This window comes from Lathyrus oleraceus, chromosome 4, assembly GCF_024323335.1.
Source record: "Lathyrus oleraceus cultivar Zhongwan6 chromosome 4, CAAS_Psat_ZW6_1.0, whole genome shotgun sequence".
Taxonomy (NCBI): Eukaryota; Viridiplantae; Streptophyta; class Magnoliopsida; order Fabales; family Fabaceae; genus Lathyrus; species Lathyrus oleraceus.
The window spans coordinates 480453461-480479545 of NC_066582.1; the positions used below are offsets into that span (position 1 = coordinate 480453461).

Sequence of the window (26085 nt, forward strand, 5' to 3'; positions counted from 1 at the left end):
TAAAAGTCCGTGTCTGCAAAAGTCCGAAAAAAAATGGGGCGGAAAAGGACTGACACATTGAAGGCTATGGGTCTAAAATTTGATTCGTCCGGCAAAAAAGTGTGGGCAAAACGAGCATGCCTAACAGACCGCGGATCTATTACAATCCGTAACCGATTGGAACCGTTACTTAAGATTACGTGTCTTGCTGCATTAGAAACCATGTCTAATGTTTTTGCAAGTAATTTCATCAAATCTTAAGATGGCAAAATCGAAAGCAAGGGCAAGAACTCACTAACTTCCTTAACAAAGTAATACTAGTAATAAGTCAAATAATTAAACTTAACTAATAAGTAACTCAATAACTACAACGCGGCAAAGTCTTTGAAGGAAACACAGGTCAATGCATGAGGGTGATCTCAGGACTCCCATTCACACTATAGCTAGTGGAAGATCTGCAATTGTATTTAATATAAGTACTATAGTGGTGGATATACAAATATAATAGTATAGCTTTTACAAAGTTACGGATAGCATTCAGTGTAAAGTAATTATTGCATTCAACCAATCATATCCTAAGTTCTAAACTCTAATAATAATATAATTATTTCAAACATCTTGAGTTCAAAAATCATACAAAAAGAGTTACTAGGTCTTTCCAAAACTTATTGAATTTAACCTACCATGCAATAATAGTAATAAATATTATCCACTTTTATTTATGGGAAATACTCCTTCCGAAGTACAAACATTTCATGAGATATTGACAACACTCTATTACACACATGAGTTTTGAGAAATATGAGAGAAAAGATTGTAATATGTTGTCGCGTTCAGAGCGTGTTCCAAACAAATATTAACTTCTATATTATTTATTTTCATGTATATATAACTGTTCAAGACTTGTATATAATTCGGTTGCCAGAAAAGCAGAAAAGTGATTAACAAGTTTGTTGGAGAAGCTGCAAACATGATTTCAATTGCGAGAGGTCGATTTAACAGAAGCCAAAAGGTGAAGGGGACAGTTGTGTTGATGCACAAGAATGTTTTGGACATAAACGCACTCACTAGTTTAATCAAAAGTGGATTCAAAGTTGCTAATAGTATTGCTGGCTCTATATGTGACACATGCACTTCAACCTTAGGTTTTTCAGTGGCTCTCAGGTTGATTAGTGCTACTAATGCTGATGGTATGTATAATTACTTCTTAATCTCATCATAGTTTTTTTGAACATTTTTCAGCTAATTTGTGACATATTTGTAGAAAGTGGAAAAGGAAAAGTGGGAAAGAGAACATTTCTTGAAGGTATTGTTACTTCTATACCAATTTTAGGAGCTGGACAGTGTGCGTTTAATGTTCATTTCAAATGGGATAGTGAGATGGTGTTAGAAAATTGGGTATGATAATCCTGGATAACTTCGAAGAATCGTGTTCGTACACTTTCCGAACAAAGTATTTCGACCCTATTCTTGCCTGGGTTCACGAAATCTTTGTGGGGATAATTCTTGAAGAACAATTTGTTTCTGGCAAAGAGAAATGTTCAGGAATGTAGAGAGAAAGTTTGGTTTCGTTATGTGTTTTCAAACTGAGGCCAAATGACTCCTTATATAGGAGATCAATAACAGAAACCGAAAAGACGCAACTGTTCAGAAACGGTTACGTCGGTTGGGAAAGGATTCGAAATTCAAAAGAAAATTTAGAACGTTGGAACCCCGTTTCAATTATTCGCATTCAATTATACGTTGACTCGACGAGCGTGCACTCCGCACTACCCCTAACTCGTTTCCAAGCTTTAACGCATAATTGCATCGGCCTATAGTAAATCACATTACTACTAAAATTACATTGATGATACTAAAATCACCAACAAATCCCCCCCATTTTAGTGTAATCCTTGATTTACTCAGTATATACAATAATATATACAAGGGTATAACAAACAGGTATAACGATCAAACAAATGCATAAATGAAAATGTCTTGCGATTGAATTTTCATCTTAGTACAAATACACATTCCAAATACTCGAAAATCGGGGTGTCATAGCGATTGAACCCGTCAATCCATTTGAGTGTCTGAAGATATAGTACACATATGTTTCTTACAATACTCTACTATTCATACTTGACACTTTACAAGCCATGTGTCCTTATCCATTAATAAACATATAGGAAGCCAAGTCCAAGCTTCTTGAAGCGGCAAAACTTCATGCTCACATAGGTGATTCTTTTAATCTTGCACCTGCATTTGTAATTTTCCAAAAGAACCATTAAGAAGATATAATTCAACCTAGCCATCACTTGCAGGTCTGAGCACATACCTTGGGAAGATAAACACAATTGCTCCAATCTCTAACTTTGATCTTTCCACATTGAATTCTGCTTCTAATGTTGTATTAGAAGGGAATTGGGTATACCATAGCTAATAGATTTAAATGGACTTTAATCCCATCCCAATTACCGACTTCTTCACTAAGTCTCTAGCTAACCCCTTCGTCAAGTGGTCAGCTAAGTTTTGTTGCGACCGAACAAACTCAATAGATATCACCCCATTCATGATTAATTCCCTAATCATACTATGTCTAACACCCAAATGTGTAGACTTTCCATTGTATATTTGACTATAAGCTTTAGCCAATGTGGCAGTACTATCACAACGGATAGAAATTGGTGATATCGGTTTAAGCCATATCGGAATCTCATATACCAAATTCCTTAGCCATTCCGCTTCTTTACCAGCAGCAGCTAATGCTACAAACTCAGATTCCATTGTGGAACCAATTATACATGTTTGCTTCTTGGAAGCCCATGAGATGGCACCTCCCCCAAGCAAGAACACCCATCCACTTGTAGGGGATGAATCTTCAGCATTATTTATCCAACTAGCATCCGAATAACCCTCTAACACCGAAGGAAATCCCATATATGACAATCCATAATTCATTGTACCCTTCAAGTACTTGAATACCCTAGTTATCGCATGCCAATGATGTCTACTAGGATTACTAGTAAATCTGCTCAACTTTCCAACCGCATAAGCAATATCCGGTCTAGTGCTAATCATAGCATACATCAAAGAGCCTATAGCTTTTGAATATTCGAGTTGATCCACAGGTTTACCTGTATTTGGCATAAGCTTTTCTCCCGGATCCATGGGAGTACTTACTGGAGAACAACTTTCATAATTGAACTTCTTAAGTATTTTCTCAATGTAATGAGATTGCGTAATTACAATCCCCTTATTCTCCCGTTTAATCTTAATACCAAGAATAACGTCCGCTTCTCCCATATCCTTCATGGAGAACTTTGATGACAAGAAATTCTTTGTTTTATCAACTTGATTTTGGTCGGTGCCAAAGATCAACATGTCATCAACATATAAGCAAATGAAAACTCCTTTACCGGAAGTATCAAATTTGCTATATACACATTTATCAGCTTGGTTTAGAATGAAACCATTAGACAAAACAACCTCATCAAACTTTTGATGCCACTGCTTCGGAGCTTGTTTCAGCCCATACGACGACTTAACTAGCTTACACACTTTATGCTCATTACCAGGCATTACAAATCCTTCAGGTTGCTTCATATACACTTCTTCCTCCAAATCACCATTCAGAAATGCTGTTTTGACATCCATTTGATGAATCACTAGATTATGAATAGCCGCCAAGGCAATCAACAATCTAATAGTAGTGATACGGGTAACAGGAGCATATGTATCGAAATAATCAATCCCTTCCTTTTGTCTGAAGCCTTGGATAACTAATCTAGCTTTAAACTTGTCAATTTTACCATCGACTTTCATCTTCTTTTTGAAGATCCATTTGCAACCCAATGGTTTGCAACCTGGTGGTAAATCAGATAATACCCAAGTATTATTTTCCATGATAGAACCAATCTCTTCGTCAATTGCTTCTTTCCAAAAAGCAGAATCTCGAGATTTCACAGCTTCATCATACGTTCTTGGATCCTCCTCTATACTATAGCAATAATAGTATTGAGTGTCAATCTGATCCTTTGATCCCTCAACTAAATATAGTTGAAAATCAGATCCATAAGATCTAGATTTTCTAGCTCTTTTGCTCCTACGGGGTTCAAGTGTCTCACTTGGCACATCATTTGAATGATCATCCCTTAGAGATTCATCTGAATTAGGTATAGAGTCCTTTGGTCTAGGTATAGAAGAGAAACAATTCTCATCAAATATGGCATCTCTCGATTCTATAATCGTGTTAATAGAAATCGAGTCATTAGGTTCTATAACATAAAACCTATAGGCCTTGGAGTGCTCAACATATCCAACAAAGATGCAAACTACACCCTTTTCACCCAAAGTTTTCCTTTTTGGGTCCGGGAGTCTAACCACGGCCCTACAACCCCAAACACGTAGAAATGTTAAGTTGGGTCGTTTCTTATACCAAAGTTCATATGGGGTAGTCTTGTTCCTTTTATTAGGAACCCTATTTAACAAATAGCAAGCTGTTAACATAGCTTCTCCCCAAAACCCTTCACTCAAACCAGAGTAAGATAACATGGCATTCACCATTTCCTTAAGCACTCTATTTTTCCTTTCAGCCACACCATTTTGTTGAGGTGTATAAGGTGCCGTAGTCTCATGAATGATTCCTACGGATTGGAAAAATACAGGATCATAATATTCACCACCTTTATCTGTCCGTAATGTTTTAATCAACACATTCTGTTGCACTTCAACTTCAGTTTTATAAATTTTGAATTTATCTAAGGATTCGTCCTTAGCGTGCAGCAAATAAACATAGCAGAATCTAGATGCATCATCTATGAAAGTGACAAAATATTTTTTATGTCCTAATGATGGAGTAGCATGCAAATCACATAAATCACTATGTATCAACTCAAGAATGACAGATTTCCTTGTTATACTTTTAAAAAGGTTGCCTAGTGATCTTTGTTAACATGCAAGTTTTACAATTTTCTACATTTTTATCAAAAACAGGAATTAAATCATCTTTAGACATTTCATGCATTCTTTTATAATGTACGTGTCCTAGACGAGCATGCCATAACGATGAATTGATAACATTCGAAGAGGACATAAATACAGAACCAGAATCATTAGGAACTCCATTCAAATTCATCATAAACATACCATTATTATAATATCCAAATCCTACAAACACACCAGACTTCGATAAAACATATTTATCGGATTCACACACTTGCTTGTATCCAAGCTTATTTAATACAGGACCAGAAATTAAATTCTTACGTAGTTTAGGAACATACAAAACATTAAACAAAGTAATAGTCTTTCCAGAACTGAATTCTAGCACCACGTTTCCTTTGCCTTCAACGGGAGCGAAGTGATCATCTCCCATGTAGAGGACAGAACCATCTTCCACTGGAACAAGAGTCTTGAACCAGAAACGATCCTTGCAAACATGTGTTGTAGCGCCAGAATCAATCCACCATGCGATAGCATCATCCTGCACATAGAATGCTTCAGAATTTAGTGAAACCGAATGTTTAATCAAACTATTCAAATCACGAATTGATTTCTGACCTTGGTTTTCGGATTGGTCCTTAGACCCCTTTCCTGAACCACTTGCATTCGCGTTATCATGCTTTTTGCCGGAACGACAATCCTTCTTGAAGTGGCCTGTTTTGCCACACTTCCAGCATTCTAGTTTCGGTTTCTTGTTAGCACCGAAACTGCCCTTATTGTTCTTGAAAGCACGCTTCTTTCCTTTGTTTTTGTTGTTACCGTTCTTACCACCCTCTTCGACCATATTAACCGAGGGTCCAGCAATTTCTTTGCCTTTTCCTTTGTCATCCTCCTGCGCTCTTAGAGATTCTTCTATGCGCAAGTGACTTCCAAGTTGGATCAAAGACAGTTCGTCTTTTCCATGCTTCAGATTGTGTTTGAAATCCTTCCACGAAGGAGGCAACTTGTCTATGATGCTTGAGACAGATATTGTTTCATCCATCTTCAATCCGTGTTGTGTGAACTGTCCAAGGATTCGGAGGAGTTCATTGAATTGTTCCATGATAGACCTCGATTCAACCATTTTGTAATTGTTGAAATCGGTTACCAGGAACTTTTTACTGGATGAGTCCTCTGCCATGTACTTGGATTCGAGACAATCCCACAATTCCTTTGCAGATTCTATGTTTTGATAAATATCAAATAAGGGATCAGACATACCGTTAAGAATGTGCCCTCTGCATATGTAGTCGTCGTTCTCCCATTTTGATCTACGTCTCAGATTTTCAACCGTGTCTTCCTCCAGAAGTTCTGGAATCGGTGTAGACAGGACGTGCACCACCTTCAACGTTGTCAACATGAAATGCATCTTCTTTTGCCAACGCCTAAAGTCTTTTCCTTGAAACTTGTCCAATTTTCCGAAGTTTGTAGTCATCTCCTTGACGGTGCTTCCTCCAGCCATGATTATCAGAAAATACTTTGTTCGTTTGTTAGAAAATTGGGTATGATAATCCTGGATAACTTCGAAGAATCGTGTTCGTACACTTTCCGAACAAAGTATTTCGACCCTATTCTTGCCTGGGTTCACGAAATCTTTGTGGGGATAATTCTTGAAGAACAATTTGTTTCTGGCAAAGAGAAATGTTCAGGAATGTAGAGAGAAAGTTTGGTTTCGTTATGTGTTTTCAAACTGAGGCCAAATGACTCCTTATATAGGAGATCAATAACAGAAACCGAAAAGACGCAACTGTTCAGAAACGGTTACGTCGGTTGGGAAAGGATTCGAAATTCAAAAGAAAATTTAGAACGTTGGAACCCCGTTTCAATTATTCGCATTCAATTATACGTTGACTCGACGAGCGTGCACTCCGCACTACCCCTAACTCGTTTCCAAGCTTTAACGCATAATTGCATCGGCCTATAGTAAATCACATTACTACTAAAATTACATTGATGATACTAAAATCACCAACAGATGGGAGTTCCAGGAGCATTTTATATTGAGAATTTCATGCTTGGAGAGTTCTTTCTTGTAAGTTTGACTCTTGAAGATATTCCCAACCATGGAACCATCCACTTTGTTTGCAACTCATGGATTTACAATACTACAAAGTATAAAACCAAACGCATCTTCTTTGCTAACAAGGTAATAAAAAAGTTTCATATTTGTCTAACATGTTAAATATAGATTATATTTTCGAAAGTTTAACAGAAGTAAATATATAAAAATAGACATATCTTCCGAGTGAAACACCGTCTCCACTAGTGTACTATAGACAAGAAGAACTTAAAACTTTAAGAGGAGATGGAACGGGAGAACGCAAAGAATGGGATAGAATATATGATTATGATGTCTATAATGATTTGGGAGCTCCTGACAAAAAAGCTAGTTTGGCTCGTCCCGTTATTGGAGGATCGAACACTTTGCCTTACCCTCGTAGGGGGAGAACTGGAAGAAAACCAGCTAAGAAAGGTTATAAACTTTGTATTCTATCTTTACTTGATTTTGAAGTCATTCTTGTTGCTAATACCTATTTTTCTGTTGTGTATGTGAGCAGATCCAAAAAGTGAGAGTCGGAGCGACTTTGTTTATCTTCCAAGAGACGAATCATTTGGTCACTTGAAGTCTTCGGACTTTCTTGTTTACGTACTCAAATCAGTGTCTCAAAATGTCATACCTCAATTACAATCTGCCATAACATTACAGTTTAATCGGCCAGAGTTTAATACCTTTGATGAAGTGCGTACGTTCTACGAGGGTGGAATTAAATTGCCTACTAATGCACTTAGCAAACTGAGTCCTATACCATTGTTCAAGGAACTCCTCAGAACAGATGGTGAAGCACCTCTTAAGTTTCCGCCACCTAAAGTGATTCAAGGTATCATTAGCAAAACACTTTTAGTCTTAGTAATATAGTATCTTAAAAATATCGAAAGATTCTGAGAGATTTTTTGCATTGATCTTATTTTGAGCAGTGAATCAGTCTGGATGGATGACAGATGAAGAATTTACGAGGGAGATGATCGCTGGTGTGAATCCACACATCATCAAAAGACTTCTGGTAAACTTAGTAGTTTAACAATTTTTATTCTAACACAAATATTTAACTAAAAATACTTTGTCCATTTTTTATATACCATATATTCAATTGTTAAACTCAATATTGTTTGCTACATTTAATGTAGGAGTTTCCACCTAAGAGCAAGCTAGATAGACAAGTCTTTGGTGATAATACCAGCAAAGTAACTAAAGAACATTTACAAACAAACATGTGTGGTGTCACAGTTGAACAAGTAATTAAACAATTTACCATCAATACTACTGTTTTGCCAATTCTGGTTTATTTTTATTCAAATAATTGCAATTACTGAATTAAATTATTTATTTTTTTAAATAGGCTATCCAAACCAATAGATTGTACATTCTTGATCACCATGATCCATTATTCCCATATTTGAGGAAAATAAATGCAACTGAGACAAAAGCATATGCTACTAGAACCATCCTTTTCTTGCAAAATGATGGAACTTTGAAGCCATTGGCCATTGAACTAAGTAGCCCACATCCACAGGCTGATAGCTTTGGTCCTATCAGTAAAGTTTACTTACCGGCAAGTGAAGGTGTTGAAGCTTCAATTTGGCTTCTTGCCAAAGCTTATGTTGTTGTAAATGACTCGTGTTATCACCAACTTGTTAGTCACTGGTATGAATTTTATTCATGATGTTTATCGAATGAAACACTAGTTATTTATGCATGATCAGTTGCATGAATAATCATCTACATGTGTGACAGGTTGAACACTCATGCAGTTGTTGAGCCATTCATCATAGCAACAAACAGGCATCTTAGTGTGGTTCATCCTATTCATAAACTTTTACTTCCACACTATCGCGATACGATGAACATAAATTCACTTGCAAGGAGTATCTTGGTAAATGCAGAAGGTATCATTGAATCGACATTCTTGTTGGGAAGTTATTCTATAGAATTGTCTTCTGTAATGTATAAGGATTGGGTATTCACAGAACAAGGACTGCCTCATGATCTACTCAAAAGGTAGCCTTGCAAAAAATTTAAACTTGGTTAAAAATATATTGATCTCAACTATTTAAATTTTGATGTGAATGATATCTTCCATACTTGTTATCTAGAGGAATGGCTGTTGAGGATCCAACTTCCCCGCAAGGTCTTCGCCTTCTGATAGAGGACTACCCTTATGCTGCTGATGGACTAGAAATATGGACTGCTATTAAGACATGGGTTGAAGAATATGTGAATTTCTACTACAATTCCGATGCAACTATTGTACAAGATTCTGAACTTCAAGCATTCTGGAAAGAACTTGTAGAAGTGGGCCATGGTGATTTGAAGAATGCAACATGGTGGTTTAAGATGCAAACTCGTGCAGAGTTGATTGAAGCTTGCACCATTCTCATATGGATAGCTTCAGCACTTCATGCCGCTGTTAATTTTGGACAATATCCATATGGAGGATTCATCCTTAACCGGCCAACTAAAACTAGAAGGTTAATGCCTGAGAAAGGAACTCCTGAGTATGATGAGCTTTCCAAGAACTACCAAAAGACATTTTTGAGGACAATCACACCAAAGAAGGATACCCTTACTAATTTAACCATTATTGAGATTTTGTCAAGACATGCCTCTGATGAACAATACCTTGGAGAGAGAATTGAAGGTGATCTTTGGACTTGTGATTCACAACCATTAGAGGCTTTCAAGAGATTTGGAAGGAAGTTGGCTGAAATTGAGCAAAAACTCACTCAAAGGAACAATGACGAGTCGTTGAGGAATCGATATGGGCCAGTGAAGATGCCATATACTTTGCTTTATCCTTCTAGTGAAGAAGGATTGACTTGTAGAGGCATTCCCAATAGTATCTCCATCTAAAAAAAAGTCATGTAGTTGTATTGCTTCTATAGTCATGTTATTATGTCCGTATGCTTGTTTGATGGTTATAATGTCTTCATTTACATCAACTTAAAATGAGTTTATTAGTTATTAAATAGTTATCTGACCCTATTTTTCAATTTGATTTCAGAATAATTTTTTGTGGAAATAATTTCGGAATGTTAAATTTTTTGATTTTAATATTTAAAATTAAAATTTGCACGAAACTCTGCGGATTTTCTGCGATTTTTCTTTGAAATTTGTCATGGATTTAAAATCTGTAGATTTTCTTTCGAATTTTTCTACGAATTTTCACTTTAGAAACTAAAATCAAAATTATTTTAACATTCAAGGACTATTTCCAAAGATCCATATTTTAGAATCACTGAGAAACCTTTTTCGATCAGTTATCCAACACTTAGCATATTCCACTTCATTCTAGGTACATAGAGCACATCTTGATCATAGTTTTTTCTCCATTTCTCCTTTGAATAAATATGTCGTCAGTACCTTCTGCTTGCAACGAGCTATTATCAGCAAGTCTTACCTTGCTCTTCTTCGACGAGTCGAAATCTGCTAATCACACTTTTCGACCAGCCATGTGATTCGAGCAGCCCGATTCGAGGAATCAGATCTTGGATTCGACATGGTCATCTGGAACTGCATCCATAACCATCATATCTTCAGAATCATCTGAATCTTGGCATGCAAGGTTTGCTCATTCCTCATTTCCTTTTGTTGCTCCCTTGTTTTTATTGTACCAACAATTCTTGGCCAAGTGACCCATTTAACAGTTATAGCACTGCACATCTTTTTTCTCTTTGTCTTTCTGATAGGAATTTCCTTCTCCTCTTTTTTAGGATTCAAAAGCCCTATCGTCGATCTTATGCTTTTGAGAGTTTAACAAAGACTTCTTACTCTGAGTCTTGTCTCATTTGCATTTGAACTTGTTGGAACCACCATTCTTCTTCCATGCATGAGCCTGCAGTACATGTATCGAATCTTGAACCCATTTCCTTTCGACAATCCTAATCTCATGTAGATCCAACGAACGAACCAAATTTTCAAGTTTTAGGATTTCGAGATTGTTGGATTCTTGAATACCTATGATAACGTGATCAAAATAATTTGTTAAAGTATTTAAAATCTTTAAGATATTCAAGATGCTTGTTGAAAATCAAAGTGAGAAGAAGATCAAAGTTCTATGAATAGATGGAGGTGGAAAATATACATCAAAGATGTTTGAAGAATTATGTGCGAAACATGGTATTATGGACAAAAGAGTTTCCACTTGAGAGGGAGCATTGTGGACTCACACTTGAGAGGAAAATTTAAGAATAATAAGTCAAGTGTGAGTTGGAGTCCCACATTGGTTATAAATGTAGAGACTTGAACATTTATAAGTGGGAGAGCCCACACACCAATTACCTTAAAGTTTTGGGTGAATATGTGGTGTCTCTCTCACTTGTGTATTGCTCTTAGCCCAATGTTGATGCTCCTCCTCATGACCCAAAAAATGGTATCATGAGCATTTAGTTCGAATAAAGGGATGGACTTACTTGTATCAAAATGCCCAAGAAGAGGTGTCCTATTGAAATTGAAATGCCAAGGAATAGGTGTATCAAAATAGCCAAGAAGAGGTTTCAACGGCGGTCCAACTGTGTGTGGACAAAAGAGTTTTCGCTTGAGGGGGAGCATTGTGGACTCACACTTGAGGGAGAGTTTTAAGAATAATAAGCCAAGTGTAAGTTGGAGTCCACGTTGGTTATAAATGTGAAGACTTGAGCATCTATAAATGGGAGAGCCCACATACCTATCACCTTAAGGTTTTGGGTGAATATGTGGTGTCTCTCTCACTTGTGTGTTGTTCTTAGCCCAATGTTGATGATCATCCTTATAACCTAACAAATGGTACCATGAGCCTTTGGTTCGAATAAATAGTACGACTTACTTGTATCGAAAAGTCCAGGAAGAGGTGTCCCGTTGAAATCGAAATTCCTAGGAAGAGGTGTCAACGGAGGTACAAGTATATGTGGACAAAAGAATCTTCACTTGAGGGGGAGCATTATGGAATAACACTTGAGATGGAGTGTTAATAATAATAAGCCAAGTGGAAGTTGGAGACCCATATTGGTTATAAATGTAGAGACTTGAGCATTTATAAGTGGGAGAATCCACACACCTGACACCTTAAGGTTTTGGATGAATATGTGGTGTCTCTCTCACTTGTGTGTTGCTTTTTGCCCAATGTTGATGCTCCTCCTCATGATCCAATAATTGTATAACCATTCTTCAACGGATGCGTCTTCTCACGTCGGGTGAAAGTGCAAACCGAAATCGACAAAAGGAGGAATAATGGCACCAGAAATAATATTGTTTTCGTAAAGTAGAGATCCAGAAATAGACTCACGAATACCATCAATATCTACTAGAGGGGCAGCAATGAAAGCATAATAAATACAAATGTTGAGGTCAATAAGGTAGGGATCATCAAAACACCAAACCATCCAATATAAAGATAATTTTTAGTGTTGGTTATCCAGTTATATAAGTGATCCCATAGGTTTTACTATCGTATCTCTCTAAAATTGTAATCATGGTAAAATATTGGGTTTATTTAAATTTAATTATCAGGGACTCCCAAGCACATGAATTCTCTATAACTTTAAAATTAAGGGCTTGTTATAAATCAGTATAACATGACTTATATACGTGTGTCAACAGATACCTGGAGCTAGCGGAAACATATCCGAACGCATCGCACGCTCAAACATACAACAGAGTCGCAATAGAAAATTATTTATTCCCGAAGTAAAGGGAAAGCATCGATAAAACCCAGGGTAAAGAGATATGTTGGGTAAGGAAGTCGATTATGCAAAGGGAAGGTATTAGCACCCCAAACATCCATGGTTCTCCATGGGAACTGTTTTGATTGTTCCCGCTCAAATATGTATGATATCTAAAGAATGGAGGAAAAGAAAAGAAATAGATAAAGTTCTCGGTGAGGATTTGGGCCCTCATGCCTATGTATCCTCATATTGCAATGAGGAATTCAGAGCTCTATAGTTCAAAGAACTAGTGGCGGGAGATGAAAAGATGTGTGATCAAAGTATGGTATGAACCAAAGGATTATGTTTTGAACTCCAACAAGGGTGAAAACATGAACCCAAGAGTAAGGTTGCTATCACCAGTACGTGGGCTAGCATGGCTTCCGCTATAGGGTAATGCCGAAAATACGAAGAAATAAATGTTTAGGGGTATAACCCAAACATCTCTTGATTCACAAGGTGATGCAAGAAGGAGCACAAATAGATAGTGTATGTGGCTCAAAGATAACCGGTATATCACATGGAGTGAATGAAGGTAGAATATGAGTGCATCATGGAGATGAACAGAATGAAGTGACCAAAGTCATAAAATTGAAGTTTTGGTAGTAAGTGACTGAAAAGGTATGATTTGAAACCGAAAGGTGAAAGTGTATTGGAATCCATAAGAAAAGTGGGATTTGTACCATAGAGGGAAACAATATTAAACGATACGTGGAACATCATGGTTGCCAATATCTGATATTTAGCCAAAAAAAGAAGGAATTAAATGTTTGGGTACTAGCCAAATAACTTTAGGGACAAATGCGGACTACCGATATATCTTCCTAAAAGGGTGTATATGGATCTCCAAGGAAAACCGTGTTTCGGTGTCAAAGAAGTAGTATGTCACTAGGTGAACGATTTATGGTCGAAGGTAGATAATGGATCATGAAAGATATGAATGGCGCCCTAAGGTGGAAGAAGGAATAATTAGAAGTATGCTCGCCAAGGATTCACATCCTCGTACCTACGTATTCTCACGGTGCGATGAGAAAATCAGAGCAATCGTAGTTCGTGGAACCACGAGAACAAAGAGAGAGATAAGTGATTAAAAGTAAAACTTGTACCAACGGAATAGTATCAAGGGAACCCACAAATGGATGGAACTTGGAATTGAAGAGTAAACAAGCTTTTACCAGTACGTGGGCTAGAATGGTTGCCGCTATAGGGTAAAGCCAAAAACAAAGACTAAATTAAGTGTTTGGGTGCCTACCAAACAACTTTTGATTCGCAAGACGGACTTCCTCTATATCGTCCTAAAAGGGTGTAGGCGGGGCCCAAGAGAAAGTATTATTGTGTACAAGGAAACAATATATCACTGGCTGGGAAACAAACAGTTCGAGATCAAAGGAGAAGTATCTTGGATCCAAGGAAGAGATAGACTTTGAATCAAAGAGCAAGGTTGTGTTTAAACCCAAAAAGATAGAATTAAATGCTTGGGGGTATGACCCAAACAACTCTCTATTGATGAGGTGGATTGCCGCTATATCATCCTAAAAGGATGTACAAGGAGTCCAAGGAGAAGTATAGTTGATCTCAAAAAGATGATATTGATTTGATGAATGAAGAATGATTAATTAATAAATAGGGTAGGATCGATAAATAAGGTAGATTGATAAATAAGGTAGCTCGTAATGAAACTGGGTTCTCCTGCCTACGTATCCTTATAGTGCAATAAGGAAATCAGAGCTTTCGTACTTCAGCCCACTAGGACTGAAAACAAAGTAATTAAGGAGACAAGATGAGATGATTGATTGATTAAAAGAGTGGAATAGACTTAATAGTTACTTGATAAGAATCGCACTAAAGTCTATGAGTAAAGGTGGATACAATAAGCAATGAGGCAAATGTACTACATCCAAAAATATCCAGAATGAGTGTAGGAAAGCTCCAGTCTCATTCCTTCTTTACCACTTAAGGTTCGTGGCATGTAACTCTCATCCTAACTTTTAAGTAGCTGAAGGAGAATCTTTGTTGTTGTTTCTTGCAATGATGAAGAGATGGAGACTTGACAGTTGATTGACGAGAATCACACTAAAGTCTATGAATAAGGGCGAACGCTTTGAATAGCTAGGGCCTACGCCCCGTACGCAAAGTTGCTCTATACAAGGATAGGAGAGACCCCGTCTCATCATTCCTTATTACTTAAGGCTCATGGCGTATGATACTTTCTATAACTGACAAGTTGTTGGAGAAGGATCTTGATTGTTGCCCCTTGTGTTAATGTTGTCTTGTATGAAGAAGACTTGGTAGTTCATTTGATTCGTATTACACTAAAGTCTATGAATAAGGGTGAATGATATGAATAGCTAGGGCCTATGCCCCGTACGCAAAGTCACTCTAGACAAGGATAGGAGAAACTTTATCTCATCATTCCTTATTACTTAAGGCTCGTATCGTATTATTTGAATCATATATACTAAGTGTTAACCTTTGATTTATCTTGTATAATACGCTGCTTGATGTGATTGAGGATGCCTTGATTGAAGATCTGACTTGAAGTCTCGAGCTCCACAACTTACAAAAAAAAGTCATATTAAGTGACCAAGGGTCTTTTGGTCACTCAATTTAGATTGTGAGATTATACAAGTTCAAATGATTTAATTGATCAAAATTGCTTTTGATCAATTTGAATCGAAGGGCTTGAAATAATTTTGAAACTATGTTAGGACCTAATCTAAAGGTTAGAATTAAATTCAAAGGCTATTCCTAAGGGGGCATGCAATTATATGGTCAAAATGCCAAAATGACCCCCTAAGGGTAAAAAGGTCATTTCCCAAAAATATCAAATCATGAATACAAATTTATTTCTAATTAAAGTCTAATTAGAACCTACAAATTGATTAAATCCTAAAATCTATTTTAACCTAATATTCAAGAATTAACTAAATTCTATCATTAACTAAAATCTAATTATTTTCAAATTTCTAATCTAATTAAAACTATATCAAAAGCCAAATTAGAAAATTATACAAAAATCTAATAAAGTCATAAATTCTAATAAAAAATCTAAAGCCAAAATAAACCTAATTAAAAAGCTAAAAAAACAATTACCAAAAATATCAACACAAAATAAAATGGAATTAAATGTAATTAAAATGTTGGACCAAGGGGGGTGCATGTCCTGAATAGAGTGCAGAATCCAACAAAAAGGGCTTTGGGCCCAACAAAATAAGCTCAAGTACCAAGAAGTGTAGTTGGATTCAGCAAGTATGTTGCTAAGCAAAACAGGGGTGTGGAAAGTGAAATATTGGGCTTAATGACTAAGCCCAACAAAATTTGCAAAGGGAGGTGTAAAAATCAGCAAACTCACTCTCTTCTCTATACATCATCTTCCAATTCTCATGTCAAAACAAAACCACCATCGGGGCTCTGACACCACCGCGTCAGAGGCGGCGGAGTTAGTCGGAATCAAGAAAAGCATCACTTTCTTACTCCTTTCGACCTCTTCTATCCTAATCTCATCTATTCTAACTAGAAGTTAATAGATTCTGGAAATTGAGCCATTAAAGTCAAGAACCCTAAGCACAAAATCTGAAATTAAATGGAGATGGAGGAGAACCAAACCACCAAACCTTGGGGCTTTGATTCTCCACTACATGAGCTACATTATGGTATCAAAAATTCAGCAAACAAACAAAGATGAAAATTCACCGACCTGCAAGATGGAGGATTGTATTGGAACTTGTTGAAATTTGAAGGCGGTGAAGATGAAGAAGATGAATCAAAAACCAGAGGTATGCTACTTTGAACCTTTAATATTCTAATTCCACTATGAACCCTTCCTCTTCAAGAATCAACTCTGAAATTTTTTGAATTGAATTGTTGTTGTTGATGTTGATTATGTGAATGTATGGATGATTGTTGAATGCAAGAGGTTTAGCTCAATTGATAATAAACTTCAATGTGAAGCTTGCTCCAATGGTGATTTAAGTTTTGGGGTAGGGAGGGGAATTGGAGAAGATGAAGTGATAAGAGAAAAGTTGAATTTGCAATGAGTAATTTGAGAGAATGACCAAGTTCTGAGTTTTTGCTCCCCCTTGTGTTTATATAAGTTATAGGTTTGGATCAAATGGAGGTTCGGAGTTAGTTTGATGAGGCTTGAAATTAGTTAAATGAGGCTTGGAATTAGTTAAAATAGTTTGGAATTAGTTTGAAGAGGTTTGAGTTAGTTTGATGTGGTTTGGAATTAGTTTGGGACTGTTATGAAAGTTGAGGGATGTTAGAATAGCTTAAAGTTGATAATTTGAATTGTTGGGAATACTTGGTTTAATGCATGAATGTTATGGTTGGTTGTTTCATAATTATGTAGAGATTTCAATGTGCATTAATGCAAACATTAGAATTGTTTTGGAGTGCAAAGGAAACTGCATTATTGTTGAAAAATGTTGTATTTTGACCCACTGTCCCAGGGGAAATCGATTTACCAAGCATGGAAATCGATTCCATTATGAAAATGGTTTTTATGGCTACTGGAGCAGGGGAAATCAATTTCCCAACCATGGTAATCGACTTCCATCATCCAGAAATGTATTTTTTTGCTACTGGAGCAGGGAGTCGATTTCTCAAACATGGTAATCGATTTCCATCACCCAGGAATGCATTTTTTGGCTACTGGAGCAGGGAAATCGATTTCCCAAACATGGTAATCAATTTCCATCACGCAAGATGGGTTTTTCTATTGTTTTGATGCATGAGGTTATGTGTGAGGCATAATGGCTTGGATTTCTTTGAATGAATGAATGAAATTGAATTAATGGGTCATGGAATGACTTGATCAAATGGACAATGAACTTGTATCAATAGGACTATAAATCAAAGCATGAATGAATCTTGACATTTTAATAAAACCATGAAAGTAATGGATGAAGTAGGAATGAAATAAAACTCAGATCAAATGGATCATGAGACCATGAGATCAATGAAACATGAATGCATACATGCCTTGAATCAATCACATAACACCATGAATTAGGGTTTACTAGGTCAAAGTTCAAAGTTATGTATCAATCAAGAATCTCAAGCCATGTGAGAAGTCAACTCAAGTGGCACATCGATGCCATGAATCTCAACCAGGGTTTCCACTACCTCAATGTAAACCATAGGGTTCACAAACCTCGGAGCCAAGGACTAGGGTTTTGATGAACCATAGATCAGAAAGCCAAACCAGCAAAGCACCTGAATAATAACTATCCCTGATTAGGATTTCAAACAAAGCCCAAAGCTCAACAGGAAACACCTCAAACCATGGACCCACAATTAGGGTTTAAAAGTCATATATCCACAAAGTCAATCACAAGATCCCTCAAGATCAAGAATTAGGGTTTCAGCCCATAAGGTGTGCAATACCACCACCTTCAAGCAAAGCCCTTGTTTTTACCAACCATAAACCTTGAATCTATGATGCCTATTAGCAAGTGTTAATCATGAATGAATGATGCACCTGAATAAAATATGAATGAGTCTCAAGCCATAAGTCAGATGAGAAGCGAAAATGGAGGACAGATTTTGGGGTACAACAATACTAATATCCATTATATCCTATTATTGATTTAGATTCGCGCAAATTATCTATTTTACCTCATTTCACCATCCATTAAAAAAAGGTTTTATATATTCCATAGATATGACTATGATATGAAATAGTGATATATTAATTTTTTTTCTCTATATTAATTATAATGTATCTATTAATTATAGTGGATTGTCTGTGACTCGAACCTCGAACTAATCGGATGAAGTAGAAAATCCATTGTTTAATCAAATAAAACAATAAAAATTTCCCACCCCAATTCGTGCATGCATTTTTCATTGCACATGACTTTTCATATGTTTACACGTCTAACCCCGAGTTACTTCTCCAAAGGAGGAATCTTGAAACTTAACTCTTAACTACATCAACATTTCATAATCCTTTATATATATATATATATATATATATATATATATATATATATATATATATATATATATATATATATATATATATATATATATATATATATATATATATTTAAGTATCATATCATAACCTCTGAAAGAATATTCAAATACTAAATTCAATTTCTATATAATCTGCATAGTAGAAGAACTTCTTGGAAAAATCAAACAAAGAATCTCTTTTTCCTTTGTAAATAATTATTGCCATTATTTTTCCGAACCTTATCTTTTCAAAAAAGTGCGCATAATACTTTTGTGTTTACAAGCCAAAGTTTTAATACAAAAAAACTGAAATATATATTTTATTTCGTACATTTTTTTTAAGATCCGTTATAACAGTGAGAATGATTTCTACATATTTGTAAAAACCGACCAGTAATATCAAAAACGTATCAATTAACTCAAACTAGCTTAATAATGGGTTTTCCTAATACGTTAAAAAATTTCACTTTAGTCAGTGATCTAATGAAAGGAATAATTAGAACTAATATATCAAGCTTTTAATAACAATTTTGATTAAAAGTGTATTTTGCAGTATTTTATTTCATAACACTGAACGATTTAGTCGCACATTTGAAAAATAGCCTAAAAGTTGAAATGAATGTTCGGATAATGGATTTATATTTATCATTCTTTGTTGAGACCAAACAAAAAATATATTGCCCTAAATGGATAAAATAGTGTTTCTATTTATTCAATAAAAATGTGCATTTTTTGAAGTCATAATACATTTTCCTTGATATCTAACCTAATGAGTGTTAGGATCCTTGAAGAATGTTCAAGTATATGAAAAATCTTTAGCAAAATCTTTTACAATATGTTCTCTTTTTGCATAAAAAAGATTTTCTAAAAAAACACTAAAAAAATTTAATCGTAGATGAGAGGATTTATTTCGTAGAAAAGAATCTTGCATTACTTTTTGAAAAACTAGAAGTAGATTTTTCAGTAGTAATAAAATAATTTCAATTACAAAAACTATAAAGAAACAATTGTAACAAATAAAAAGAGGGACATCTTTTGTTAGAAAAATTAATTTAAATCAAATGGATAAAGGCTAGAATCGTGAACGGATCATTCTTCTTATAGTATTCCAAACACTCTCAAATTGTCTTCGAGTTTGTATGCAAAAATATCCATAATAATTCAGCCTATATTCGATTTTGCACAAGACCGGTGAAAACTCGAATATAGGGAAGGTGAAATTCAGAATTTTGTGTGAAAATGATAAGGTTTTCTAATATGTTTTTCTGATTCTGGAATGCTCAATTTATAGACCAAAGTGGTGATGTTTTACAAGGTTGCGATCCTTGATGAAACACACTTTCAGCAACACTTTTACCAAATTTTATATTGTTTCGCCTACAACAACATTTCAAAAGTGTTGCCTATTTTGACTATATTGTGCAACACTTCACGACGTGTTTCCTATTTTTAAATTCAAAATACAAACTTCTTACTACAATACTTCACAAAGCGTTTCTTATTTTCAAATTCAAATTATAAACTTTCTACTGCAACACTTCACAAGTATTGCCTATTTATGAATTTAAAAAATAACCTTCACTTGCATATTTTCTTATCATTTTGAAACACACGCATGGTGATTAATTCTTATTAATTACAATAATTCCCCACTTTTTCTAATAATGACAAGATCAATTCTAGAAAAAAGAGAAACAAAGAATGTTAATATAGTTAAGTGTCTTTCAATTTGAACTTAACGTCAATAAGGACAACAAAAAGCCTGCTCAAAATTTTAGATAACAATGCTTTGAATCGTTATCCCTTGGGATTATACATGAATTACCTTGGACAAACTCTTTAATGGTTCTTCACATACATCTCTTGCCTAGCACTATTTATGATCATGTCTTTTTCCCTTTTCATGAATTTTTCGTGAGAGAAACTCCAATTCTCACTTTGAGACAACGCCATTTCGAAATTCACATAGGTGAAATTCATATTGTATATATTTTCTTAAGCTACATTTTATCAACATTGAAATTCATTAAGAGTTTGAAAAACTCAACCCTCAATATACAATAATCAACATTATTAGATTAAGTCGCACAAGCATCTAAGTCGACGGATTGTTGTTACCCATTGAAACATGTTAAGGTTAGGTTCTATTAACGTTAAATTGGGTTGCCACCACCCAGTTGGAATTTTTTTTCAAGGAGTTTAAATCACATACCTCCCGAGGTAGTCTTTACTAAATCTCTGGCCAATGATTTATTAAATGGATCAGTCAAATTATAGCTCGATCGTATATATGTGAGTGAAATAATTACATCTTTAATCAATTTTTATATAAAAGAATGTATAAGTTCTATGTGCTTAGACTTTCCATTATACACTTCGCAGAATTCTCTAAATGGCTTGATTACCACAATGTATCAACACCTTTGAAACATTGTCTTTTACCAATGGAACCTCTAATAGAATGTCCCTCAACCATTTAGCTTCCTAATCCCAAAGAGAATATCAACTAGTCCAAGATCTTTTATCTTGAATGTGTAAGTTAGAAACCTATTTGTTTCTAAAATTCTATTAATCGCATTGCTAATGATCAATCATGTAATCAATATGGAGACAAATGAATATCGTAATATCCTCACATAACTTTGTGCACAAACACTTGTCACAAGAATTAGATAAAGAAATATTTTAGATGATCATGCATGATGATGCAAAAATATTTTTAGATGAAGTGAGAGATCAAAATCTAAGAAATTTATAGTGTAGCATGAATTTCAATGAGCACCTTGATTATATTCACTTCTCTCAAATATTCACTTGAATTTCTATATTCAACCTTCTTTATCAACTTCATCATTGATGTGTAAGATACTTTTGATCCTTTTTCTTCTTTGATAATCTTTGTCCTTGTCAAAACTAAATTAGATATAAGATGTACTCTTCACAATTCCCCCTTGTTGGTGATAACAAACTCTTTGACTTTGTGTTTTAACAATCCGTGAATAATCTTTCTCACGAGGTTCTTCATTTATGGGAATCTCAAATTTCTTATCCCTCATGATGATGTTCACAAAGAATTCCATATTTCGAAATTCAATAATTTCATTAGACTCCAAATTTAAAAGTCTATATATTTTAATGCTAGGTGCATAACCTACAAAAGCACATTTAATCCCTCAAGGACCCAACTTATTCCTTTTAGGGTCAATGTTCTTATAACAAGCTATACAATCTCACACTCCAAAATAACCGATATTTTGTGATCTTCCTTTCCATACCTCATATGGAGAAATATTGATTTTTCTTCAAAGGTATTATATTCGTTATATGACACAAGGACTTTAAGTAATGTCTCTTTTGTCATTTATTATATTGTGTCACATACACAAATTTTATGACATCCTTCCATTATCAAAAAAAATATTTAATAATCATTTTACTTTGAAGTTACACTTCAACTTGAATATATCTAAAATATATTTAATGCAATAAATATTTATAGCAATCGACAGTCATGATCGTAACTTTTATTTTATAAAGAAGTTTAAACATAAAAATCATATACATCATATTAACTAACACTCATTTATTTATATTCTCTTAAAACAAACTTTTTTATTGCGTAACTAACATATGAATCACGAATTATATTTCTTAGTTTCATGTTTAACAATGATCTATGTTATACCCAAATAAGAATCACATTAAAAGATAAACAATAAACAAAAATCAATAATATTTCTAGAACTTTTCTCCATAAACATTTGTCAACTTTCAATGGTAAAGAAAATGTATAAAATACTTTTAATATCAAGATGATCAAGAAATAATATTTTCATATTCGCATGCGGATATAAATGAGATAAATAATTTTAAATTTGATAAATTCTTGCACAAACAACAACACAATTGAAACATGTCCTTCAAATTATTATTATTTTTTTATTTTTTTATTTATACCATTTTATATTTTCATTACATGCACTGTAAATTCACATTCATTATAATTTATTCAAATTATTTTATCCATAACTAAATGTATTATTCATCTTATAACATTTTAATTATTAATTATAAGTCAATATAATTCTTTTATAGAAGGAGACTCAAACAAATATCAAAATAACACTTAAACTCAAAGGATTAATTTATTTTAATGGTACATGAAAAAAAACTCATGAATATATAATACATTTATCGTCCACTTATCTTTATCTAATTTTTAATGCATTAAACATATTAACAACATCTCAATATATTAAATATCAATATCAACTTGCATAGAAAATAATTAATAACCAACAAAAATTATGGTATCAAAATTTATTTGCATGAAAGAATAAACAAACATGAATATTTATTTCTCCATCAAAATTGCATCCACATATTAATAAAAAAATTCATAAACTGAAATTCATAAATTCTAAAATATTATAGAATTAATTGTGTGTCTTTCATCATCATAGAGAATTATCATCAAAATTTTAAAGTAACAACCTTTAATATCAATCATAAATAAAAGATCTTCAAGACAATTTTAAGATTGTCTTGGTTCTTCACTTTGATACTTGAAACATAAGTCTTGATTGCCATTATATGTAATATTGTAAGATTGTTAGAAAAAAATAATTTAAATCAAATGAATTGAGATTAGAATCATGAATGAATCACTTTTCTTATAACATTTCAAGCACTCTCAAATTATCTTAGAGTGTGTGTGGATGAGTACGCATAATAATTCAGCTTATATTCGAGTTTGCACAAGACCGATGAAACTCAAACATAGGGAAGATGAAATTCAGAATTTCACTACGCCAAATAAGGGAAAAGAGGGCGCTTATTTTGGCCTATAACAGCGCTTTTAAGCGCCCTCTAATCTGGCGCTGGCATAGGTAAAGACAGCGCTTTGTTTTCTTGGAGAAAGCGCTGTCTAAAGTGGCCACATTATAGTGCGCTTCCAGAAAAAAGCGCCCTCTGGAGTGGTCCATAAAGGGACACCTTAGAGGGCGCTTTCTGGAAAAAGCGCCCTCTAAAGTTGTCAATGTAAAGTGTTTAGAGGGCGCTTTCAGGAAAAAGCGCCCTCTAAAGTTGTCAATGTAAAGTGTTTAGAGGGCGCTTTCAGGAAAAAGCGCCCTCTAAAGTTGTCAATGTAAAGTGTTTAGAGGGCGCTTTCTGGACAAATCGCCATCTAAAGTTGACAATGTGAAGTGTTTAGAGGGCGCTTTCAGGAAAAGCGCCCTCTAAAGTTGTCAATGTAAAGTGTTTAGAGGGCGCTTTCTGGACAAAGCGCCCTCTAAAGTGTTAGTTATTTTAAAAAAAATTGTTTGAAAAACAGTGGATATTTAATTGGTAACCTGTAAAGCGCAAAAGTGTAAAATTCATATTGGTAACCTGTAACCTGTAAAGCGCATGCTGCAAAAGTGTAAAATTCATATTGATTTCATCCTTTAATCCAATGTTATACACCATTAATCCATTGATATATACAACATGAATCCATTTATATACAACATTAATCCTCCATATATACAACATTAATATATGATTCTTTGATCAACAATATACAACAACATCATGATTTAGTAAAATTACAACAACAATATACAACATATATACAACAACAACATACAACAACAACATTCCATACATATATGTACAACAATATACAACCTAGCTATATGATTCTTTGATCAACAATGAATTGACACAATTCATCCTTGATTTCATCCAAATGAGCTCTTGAGTATGTTTTGTATTCCTCAAAGTACTACAATTAAGAGAATAAAAAATATTCATGATTTAGTAACAAATTAGATGAAATATCCGATAGTATTAAAATAAACCCTAAGTTATTATTCCATACCATTTTTGGGATGTCTATACGATTCAACGCAATGATGTCTCTCATAAATCTCATTACAAAAAATCCGCAATCGACCGAATTATTTTGCTGAGGACACTACACAGAAAAACAAACAATATATATATAGTTAATTTCTTACAAACACTATTATAAGCAAAAAAACAAACACTATTATAAGCAAAAATAAGATACTTAATATATACCTGAACTCTGATCCAGGTAATGTCCTTCCTATTGCGGTATTTCTTTTTCAATCTAAATTTTAGTATTGCCCTAACAAAATAAAAACGTATATTGAGATCAATCTGACAGACATAATTAAATATACAAATACACACGAATATTTAAGGGAATTTCACTTACGCGTCAACCGTCTTCTTCATATTCGGATATTTCGTCCAATCACCCGATAAAGAATCGAGATAATACACTATTAGTCTCGAAAGATCCATAGCAACCAACACCCAGTGACCACTGTAAAATAAAACAAAAATTTAGATAATTGAAAATTTTCTACGTAAAAGATATACATAGATTAGAATGAAATTATTAGAAAGAAAATCTAACCCGTTGCCAGAATTAAACGGTAAAAAATACAAATTGGGTGTAGTATTATCATCGGCCGCCATGAATCTCTCGACTAGATCATTCTTTACGGATGTTGGATTATTCGTTATTAACGTTGCATTGATATGGGAAGCAGCAATAAACTTGAAACGGTTACACAATTCAGTTCCCCGCATCAATGTTACATACATATACCTTAAATAGAAACATAATAAACATTAGACTACTCATTGAAATGTGTAAATAAATTGTTCAACTAAGTAAATTATAGATTGATCGGAGTACCATATGTATGTATGAATGACAGCGATGCCCAATTCGGTGTGTTCAAAAAGTTGTTGGAAGTCCTCCTTTCCAATTATTTCGAAATGAGCAGCTCCGAAAACACCTTCATCAAAATTTATAGTACGAATGGCCCCCTCATGCATAATATCGGACTCCTCCACCATTTTCTCAAGACGCATCAAAATTTGAGATTTTGTCCCGGACGTCGTTGGAATATCCTTCGTTGGAATATCCTTCGTTGGAATATCCTTCGTTGGAATATCCTTACCATCGCTTTTCAACTTTCGACCGGGAACCTAAAAATTCATATAAAATAAATCATTACTTTTTGTGATGCAAAAGAATCGTTGTGTATATAATTCAATGGGTATATATATTTGTACCTCTTTTTGAGATGCAACCGACTCGATGCGTCTTGAAATCCCTTTACCAGCTTTAGGGGTGGGTCTTGTAGGAGTCTAACATTACCATGTAATAAGGATTGATTAAATATCATAATTGTAGCTGAATTGAAATGTGAATACTAAATATTCATAATCATTTAGAACATATATACCTCGGCATCAGGGAAAATTAGCTCTGACGGCCAACCAACAAAGGATCCGACTGCATCTCGCATCAACGTTGTCTCTGAAACAACGTCAGGTAATGGTAGACGGGCGTCCGTATCGAATACGAGGTCAACCGAAACTTTCATAAATCCCACCGGGAGGGGATTATGGTGAAGTAAT

At 34.5% G+C, this 26085-nt stretch overlaps 1 protein-coding gene across 2 annotated transcripts; it reads left to right on the forward strand.

The window, feature by feature from the left end:
- Nucleotides 1–736: 736 nt before the first annotated feature.
- Nucleotides 737–9898, forward strand: LOC127076340 (linoleate 9S-lipoxygenase). 2 transcript variants are annotated; one of them, XM_051017963.1, is made up of 10 exons: nucleotides 737–1169; nucleotides 1202–1362; nucleotides 6920–7090; nucleotides 7177–7417; nucleotides 7503–7823; nucleotides 7921–8006; nucleotides 8131–8238; nucleotides 8343–8647; nucleotides 8738–9001; nucleotides 9097–9898. In XM_051017963.1, exons 1-10 carry the CDS (start codon nucleotides 950–952, stop codon nucleotides 9851–9853), a joined length of 2634 nt encoding a protein of 877 aa, XP_050873920.1. In that variant the 5' UTR covers nucleotides 737–949; the 3' UTR covers nucleotides 9854–9898. The 2 variants fall into 2 exon arrangements, with proteins under 2 accessions (XP_050873920.1, XP_050873919.1); XM_051017962.1 differs by having other exon boundaries at nucleotides 738–1169; nucleotides 1244–1362.
- The last annotated feature ends 16187 nt before the right edge of the window (nucleotides 9899–26085 follow it).

Coding starts and splice junctions, on each gene's coding strand:
- LOC127076340 (XM_051017963.1), top strand. CDS start 950: ATGATTTCAATTGCGAGAGGTCGATTTAACAGAAGCCAAAAGGTGAAG. Junction 7,418..7,502: donor AAGAAAACCAGCTAAGAAAG/GTTATAAACTTT, acceptor GTATGTGAGCAG/ATCCAAAAAGTGAGAGTCGG. Junction 9,002..9,096: donor CCTCATGATCTACTCAAAAG/GTAGCCTTGCAA, acceptor CTTGTTATCTAG/AGGAATGGCTGTTGAGGATC.